Source organism: Andrena cerasifolii, chromosome 4, assembly GCF_050908995.1.
Source record: "Andrena cerasifolii isolate SP2316 chromosome 4, iyAndCera1_principal, whole genome shotgun sequence".
Taxonomy (NCBI): domain Eukaryota; kingdom Metazoa; phylum Arthropoda; class Insecta; order Hymenoptera; family Andrenidae; genus Andrena; species Andrena cerasifolii.
In genome coordinates this window covers 10,442,209-10,450,571 of record NC_135121.1, presented here as the reverse complement: position 1 = coordinate 10,450,571, position 8,363 = coordinate 10,442,209, and the positions used below count along the sequence as shown (strand labels likewise).

The 8,363-nt window shown below is 47.6% G+C and overlaps 1 protein-coding gene across 1 annotated transcript in view; it reads left to right on the top strand.

The window, feature by feature from the left end:
• Nucleotides 1–4,775: 4,775 nt before the first annotated feature.
• Nucleotides 4,776–8,363, top strand: part of LOC143367653 (uncharacterized) — a 29,550-nt gene continuing 25,962 nt past the window's right edge. Inside the window, exon 1 of the mRNA XM_076809710.1 lies at nucleotides 4,776–5,168. Within this exon, the coding sequence (XP_076665825.1) occupies nucleotides 5,087–5,168 (82 nt within the window). The 5' untranslated portion in view covers nucleotides 4,776–5,086. The remainder of the gene's footprint in view (nucleotides 5,169–8,363) is intronic.

The window sequence follows — 8,363 nt, the reverse complement described above, 5'->3', positions numbered from 1 at the left end:
GGAGTAGAGAGGTCCGAGGGTGTCGTGGAAATGTGTGCATAATTCGGAGGGGAACGAGGAAGGAAGTTTGTCCACGGATGGGGAAGCTTGGGAATGTTCATTGTGGTCTTCGAATCGCGTGTAATTGGAGTTTAAATACGGAGTTTTAGTAAAAGAAGACTCTGAATTAATCGACGAGGAAACGTTCTCCGCCAAGATCCTTCCCTTCGAGGGCACCTAGAACCCTTCTACGCATTATTTTCAGAGCCCTTTCAGGGACACCCGCGTAACGAGGTCCCACGTGACTCACAGGGAGAGTATTTTAGGTGTCCGCCTCCGATCATTTTGATTTTTGGATATGTTGTAGAGGACCGAAAAATAAAATATACGTGTTTTTTTATTTTTCCTCGTTTTCATATTTGGGGGGTGAAAGCTGCGTTCAAAGTTAGGGTTGAAAAATCATTTTTGTGGATTTTTGAAAATCTGGTGAGTCAGTCATATTTCGCATTCAAAGACACAAAATTCGTCCATTGACACTATTCCCCTATCTCTAATAGTTCTCGAGATATTCCACAAAAATGATTTTTCAACCCTAACTTTGAACGCAGTTTTCATTCCCCGAATATGAAAACGATTTTCAAATAAAAAAACACGTATTTCTTATTTCTCGATCCTCTATAACATTATTCAATTTGTCTTGGAACGCACTATCAACTCAGGTCTTCAAAAAAAGTAGTTCCATTTGAAAAACCGAACTTGACCATCCTATCTTTTAAAATAATAATCTAAAAAAAAATCGTCTCGGCTAATAAATTACCCCCATCAAACCATTTAATTACATATATTTTTCAATTTTTTACCTCCAATACTTTAGGAGAAATCCAGCTGTTCAGTCTACGCGCGGACACCCTGTATACCATTATCCTATCAACCCAAAGGCACGATCTAAACACCCTTGAATCCGTGTCCATACTTCGTATTCCGGTCACACACGATCCGGCCCCACTTTCGCGCGGGGAAAATAGAAAATCAGCTGTCCGTGTCCACGTGCCAGGAATTTTCACCCGCGGCGAACTGGCTTCGGCCTCGAACTCTGTCGCGCTCGATCGCGCGAGCCTCCAAATAATTTCCGACACACGCGTCGGTGGTCACAGATCTAGGAACCCATAAGAAGCTTACCGCGAGACTTAAGGGGGTGTTAGCCTCGTAATGCAACTTTCACGAGCTCCCCGTCGCGATGCTTTCGAGGCTCGCAGTCCCGCGAGCTCCGTTTCGGATGAAAACCTCGGAACTAGACGGCGACGGACGCTTGCGGAAGCATAAAGAGCCAGGGTTTACCGCGTCCCATGGCCGAGAATGGCATCTCGAGCACGATTTTCCGCCCGCTTGCTCGCGTTACCAGGGAGAAAATCGGGGACGCGTGCGCTTGTTTCCCGCGCTATCATAAATATCGCAGTTAATGGGTACCGCGAGGCGGGGTGCACGCGTCCACCCGTTGGGCCCGAAAGAGATCAAACGCCGGGGGTGTATTACCCTCTACAAAGGAATTCAATTACGGGCGTTTCAGCGGCGAGACGCGGACAATGAGTGGGTTAGACTCCTTGCGCCCGTTGTCCAGGCTTCCTTTTTCGGCATTAATCAAATTAAAATTCCCCCCTCGTCATTGAAGCAGCGGTCTTCGAGCTATCGTAGAGCTTCGCGGGCAAACGTTTCTCTCCTGTTTATCTCGCTGCTTCACTTTAATAAAAAAAAGGAACGCTTCGCGTTTAACTCCGTAAGACTTCTGCAACATACGAGCTATTTCGCAGTGGGTGGTAAAATAGTATGGATAATGATTCTTCGCGAAGGACAGAGTCGAAAAGGAGAACTGCATTTCTGGCGGAGATCGATTTTGAAGCTGCACGCGGTTGAATGCAGCACGTGCTTTCGAGCTGGCTTCTCTCAAAAACTAAGCGCACAGTAATCTACATTTTCGATCCAACTTTTCATACAGAATCGTCCAGAGATTGATGGAACCTCAACACGCGTCCACACCGACGTGCTTCTACGGTAATTTACGTCGGTCATAAAATTGTCGCAGCGGAACGCGCGCGTGTCGCGGGATTATTTATGCCGCGATAAACGCCACTGAATTAGAACGTAATCAAGACCCTCTCTACCGAGCTTCGGACGATCGTTTAGCACCCCGACGTCGCCCGCGGCGGGTGTGCCCCAGCTTCCTCCTTCCGCGGGAGAAGAAAAACGAAAGGAGCCGCGAGAACAAAGGGGACCGTCACTCGAAATTCACACCTACGACGGGTCGACGAGTCCATTGTGGCGTTCGCGCCTGGCCAAGTAGAATGCGCCATTACTGGTCAGCCAAGCGTGTCCCCTGTGTGCAGGCTTAATGGCCGAACACTCGCGGCGGATCTGTCGTTGCTCGCGAAGGCAACAGGATAATTAACGCGATTCTCGATTACTCCCGGAGTGATTAACTCCATTCCACCCTCGTCGCGTTTATGCAACGCGTTTACTGCCACAAATAAAACCGTCGGGGGCTAAGAGGGGTGGAAGGGTAGTGGGAATCTCGCGGGATTCCCAGTGCGACGGCGATCGACGTCAATGAAGTCGCGGAATCGTCTCGAGGGCACTGCTTCGAAGAGCCCACTCGAATCGAGCACCACTCGTACACACACGTGTACACGTGTACATACCGTGGACCGTAAAAACGACACCAGCGATTTAACGCGGCTACTTATTGCTTCCGTTCCCGATAAGCCGTGTCGACACGGCGATTTCCTCGATGACCGCGCGCCTTTTATTAACACGGGTCTCGCCGGCACCCGCGTGGCTGATTACCCAGCGGTATTTACATGGTCGAAGTGCAAGGAGCGTGGCGGAGAACCTTACCTGGTAATTGGTGTGCTTTCGTATCGCTGGCGAGGGATCTGAGGGACACATCGTTGACTGTTGCACGCGAAACTTCCACCTATTGCGGGGAACTCGGGGAAGTCGCTTTAGAGCTCCAGAGGGAGGGGCTTCAGCGCGCCTCTTCGCTTCTGAGGGATGCTGCTGCAAGATATATTATTCGGACTACTTTCATCATAAAAATTGTCAAGCTTCCTCGTGTAATTTCGCAGATTGCGATACACTCTCGTGTGCTATTACATTCAACGTCTTGAGGGGATTAGGCAGTCAGATCGCTCGAAAATCAAGTATTTCTTGTGAATTATTTACAAGGAGGTGAATAGAAATTTTGACTAGTACTTTTGGGTAATGTTTATTAATACTATAAACAGTAAAAAAAAAATTATTTGAATAATATATAGATATATATGACAGCGCTACAGTTGCCTGATATATAGGTGTTTTTTCTGGAGCCGCTGCAATTTTGCAGTGATTCTGGCCGTAAGAAGTTGAATTGTGAAATATTCTCTGAAACTGATACTTTGCCCTGGCTCCCATTCTACCCTGAACATATTGAAAAAGAAAAAAAAATTATAAAAATGGCGGCTGTAAAACGGCAAATTCTAAGAAACGTGATTTTTCGCCAGGGAAAAGAGCCATTTTATTTATTTTTTTTGCTCAAAATAGGAGCTTTCACACACTTATGCGTAGGTTGAAGTCATAACTAGACATGTTTCACATATGCTGAATTTTTTTCAAATAGATTTGCACCTCCGTTTTTTCACAATCACTGCAAAACTAGGAGGAAACATGATTCCGAGAAAAACGCGTTTAAAGTTTCGAAAGAGGAATCTAGTCTACCTGCGTGCGCGCAGAAATGATTTCTGGCGCGCTCGATCTTTTCGGCTGTAGAATCCTTAATTTTGCGAATTTTAACATAAACCAAACGGCACTCAAGGGTGGTAGATACTTTCGAAAAATGCAACAACGAAAAAAATCGAGTTTCTGACTGCCTATTCCCCTTAAAGCGAGGATCGTTTAGTTAGAGGACGCGATACAGTTGATCGATGATGGTTAAACGTTCACGCGAACGTCCGTCAGTAACTGTTACACTTCCGCCGAGGATACGAAGAAGTTCGGGGTAGTCGGAATCGGGAAAGGGAGCGTGACGGGGGAAAGTTTGAAGCTGCTAATATGTTCGCGATCTATTAAGAAACTTGATCGCGAGAGACAGCTGGTAATCTCTGTGTTCTGGTGAACTTCCCGTAATGCAATCAAACCGAGGGATATCGCTGAACCTCGCGGAGGCTTTAAACCCTTCCGGCTCGCTGGCAGATGCACTTTGAATCGTCTTTCATCAATTTCCAGCGTCTTAATCGCGGAGCCTATTCCATGCTACCCTCCCTCGATTCTCCATTCAGAGATTAGTCTGCTAATAGACGAGCACCGAGGAGCCTGTGCCGAGGAACAGGTTGAAACCCTTCTGCTCTTTACACCGAACGCGGACGATTCTTCAGAAGTGTAATCAGCTTAATGGTTAAGTCCCGCGATCCCCACGGCACCTAATAACTGTTAAATACAATCTCTGTTCACCCGAGCACAGTGACCCGCAGCCATCATCTCTGACAAGTCAATAGGCGGCGAGAAAGGGAGGCTCGATACCAAGCCGACCATAAAGCTCGCCACGCACCGAGAGCTCCCCTCGCGAGCGCACGGAAGCAGCACCCTCGCCCCTAAAAATAGCCCCGGAGAGGACGCGGAGTGGCCTTTCTCATACGTGGCCGTGTGTTCCCCGCGAGAAAGGTGGTCCCGCGGCGGAGGGAAAGGTACAAACGTCGGTGTTCAGAAAGTAGAAGAAGCCTAGTTATTTCGGTGCTAATTAAGCGACCACGTGCGCGCACATAGGCGAAGACCAGGCGCGGGCGAGCGGGGCTGGTCTTGAGGAGAGCGGTGCCTAATTGGCACAGAAACAGCGCGGGCATCCTTAATTGGTTAATTCGCGCGGTGGCCCGACGACCGATGCGTCGCGACGGGGACGGCTATCGCAGGATGCAGTCGCGCCCGGTCATCTCTGGATAATCGCCCTCCGCCATCGTCGCGCCGACGGCTCGGTCTACCGGTCCAGCCAGCGGGGGCCTGCGATACCGCCTCAACGATAATCCGCACGACCATCCTCCTCTTCTATGACAAGCTCCTGCAGTACGTGACCAAATTCGCCACGATGACCAGCGGCCAGAGGAACAGGTCCGTCGTCCACCCCGAGCAGCGCTACGCCTACATGCCCTGCCCTCTCTACGACACCGGTGAGTGAACGTGGGCATCTACGGTGAATCGCGGATGGAGAGGAATAAGTTCGTCTCAAGGTGTCCGAGGTGGGGTTGAACGGTGTCAAGTGGGAGGGAACGACTTCTGAAATGTGTGTCGTCCAGCTTGGCGAGCCTCGGGCGTTGATACAGTTCGAGGACTGTGCAGAAACTGCCCCCGGGGTTGCTTGACTGTTGACACTTGAGATTGATACCGTTTTTATTCCGCACTGTTCTCTCCATCCGCGATACACGGTGTCCGGAGTGTGCTAGACGCGAGGATGCGTGCTTTTTCGTTGTTGCTTCTGTTGATCTATGTTTCAGCTATCGCTCCGCGTTGCACGGTCTTGAATATGTACTTGGTTGCTACGTACAGGTCGATTCAAAGCTGCGAGGGCTGATGGGAACTTGTAGGCCCCGGGGCATTGGAACGGCCTGTGCTAATGGCTCGCGTTGGGCGACCGAGTAATTAGGAAACTTCGTAGTTTGACGTGTCGATGCTCAATGGCCGGGCGCGATTGATCGAAGAGGGAAAGAACTCTGAATTCTGGCGGATGCGAGGAGGTGAAATTAGACTTCTGTTTGGCAGTGGAAGAGTGGTATCGTTGAGAGTGGCTGCGAGTAGTTTTCCTTCGCCAGAATTCTTTGTCGAGAAATTTTATAATTGCTTATTTCTTATTTCTCGAGAAATACTATAATTGCTTATTTCTTATTTCTCGAGAAATACTATAATTTGTTGAGAAACTTAAGTCTACGAAAAATATTATAAATCTCATTAATTTTCGTAAATGAATGTATTGCTAGTTAATCGCGAACGTTGATTTTTGCAATATTTCTTTCAATTTCTCGAGAATTCTCAAGAAATATGATCTCATTTCTGATTTCTCGAGAAACAAAAGATATGGAGAAATCAGGAACACCAGCTACGAGGGAAGGGTTGCTACACAGAGGTGCAAGTTTTACTGTTAAAAGTTGTCAACTAGAGTGAATGATCGACTAGAGAGAATAGTAAAAGTAGAATGCAGCGGGGACGCGAAAAAGGATCCCAGAGGCCTTTGCTGCAGGTCTTTCTATAGGCATCTTATGATTGCTGTTCCACTTACTTGTTATTTGCCAACGGAATGCAAACGGGGGTGGAGAGGGGCCGCGTGCCTATTCTATAAGATTTCCCGTCGATCCCTGCAACTTGGCGGTCGTACTTTCTACTAAAGGAAATTGGGTTTCTATAGCGGGCCGAGAACTTTCGGCCAGCCGAATCGAACTCGGGGGGCACTTTTGTCGCGTGGATTTTCGCGTTACTTTGCATCTAAATATCTCTCGAGCTAATAAAGCGAGCCTGATAAATAAGTTTCCCTTGGAACTTCTCAGTGAAATGGCGCTTCGTTGTGATTTCTAATTGGCCGGGCGCTCCTTGATTACACTTTTTGCACCTCCTGCCTTTTAGTAGATTACCGGGATGGGGAGGAGAGGAGGTAGGGGAGATAGGGAAGTTAGAGAGCAGCAAGAAAGATGAAGAAGTAGAAGATTGAACAGAGATAGGGGAATGAGGGATTAAAGGATTAGAAGTAAGGGTTGAAGGGCATGGGAATAGAATGACACAGTGAAAAAGCAAAGTTAATTCTGGGATCACAAATCTTTCTTAACGGGTCATTCCTGTAATCACGTCGCAAATTCAGCAACATTCAGATTTTTTTTTCTCAGTGAATACAACGAATAACAATGTCAAACTTTTTTTCATTTATTAAGATACTTATAATGTATACGGAAGAATTTTTTAAATACACTTTTAATTGTGTTTTCCCAATGTTATCTGGAGTTAACCATCGCGCCTTTGAAAAGAAATACCTCCCCGGCGGGAGTGATTTCAGCTCACAGACACATCTAATACAAAAAAACCAAACTGATTCTCAATCATTATGAGTACCGCTATCGCAGGTGCCAGAATTAGCCACGTAAGTAAAAATTTAACAAAATCCCGCGCAATCAATCTTCAGGTCTCAAAATTTTCCATTTTTACTTATTTTTACTTTTCAAAGGCGCGATTTTTACCTCCAGGTAACATTGAAAAAACACAATTAAAAGTGTATTTAAAAAATTGTTCCGTATACATTACAAGGAGCTTAATAAATGAAAAAAAGTTAGACATTATTATTCATTGTATTCACTGAGAAAAAAAACCCTGAATGTTGCCGAACTTTGCGGCGTGATTACAGAAGATGCCCCTTAAATGTTCCGTTCAAGGACGAATTTTATTCAGCTGTGAAGCAGGAGATCGTTATTTACGGCCGACATAGATTAACCGATTATACCAAGGATTATCACCGCCATCAATTTTTATTAAATCATTATTCCCATTTAAAACGCAGGCACTTGTGCAACGGCCTCTATACGCGCACGGCTCATCTGACTAACAATACTTCGAAGTTTCCTAATTAAACTTCTCTCGCGGCGAAGTTCGCCCACCAGCGAGTGCTCGCATGCATCTTCCACTGTGCGATTTTTTCCCCCTTACCCGACCCGCTGGCAGGGTGGAGACTAGAAACCTCACACAATTTCAAACGCAGAGTCGCTTCGAGGCCGGTGAAAAGCACGTATGCGATATATCGTTGTTCACTTCAATTCCAAGTTAACCGAGCTGATCTGAACTTCACCCTCCCAGCAGAGAAACCTACCAGCCGATCCTCCCCCCGGGAATGACCCTCGTCACCCGTTAGAAACCCTTGAAACCGCGTTAGCCCGCGAAAGGACGGCGACGAATATCACAAAATGCATGCGTTTAATTACGCCTGGGAGATTAATTATAGGGAGAAAACAATAACCCGCGGTGCTCGTGATCCATCGACGCGCGTCCCCGCGGGACTCGAAGCACCGATGCCGGCAGCTACGGCGAAGTTTGGACGCCGGTCCCCGTGGCGACTCGAGCGAGCCTAGCCGCCGCAGAGTGACGAAACACGTCCACCGAAATACAGCGTGTCAATCCACGCGAGGCCCGCTGATTAACGACCTCCCCGTCGATCTCGAATTTACGGCATCCTCCGCGACGCCGAGGAAGAAAAGGGATCGCTCGACGTTCATGGAAGCGTTTTATCACTGGCCGGGAATCACGGTAACGTCCCAGCCGCCGCGGCTCCCCGGTAAAAAGTGGCGGCGCTCTGGCTCGATAAGAGTTAATTGAAAACCCTGCTCGAAGTACTC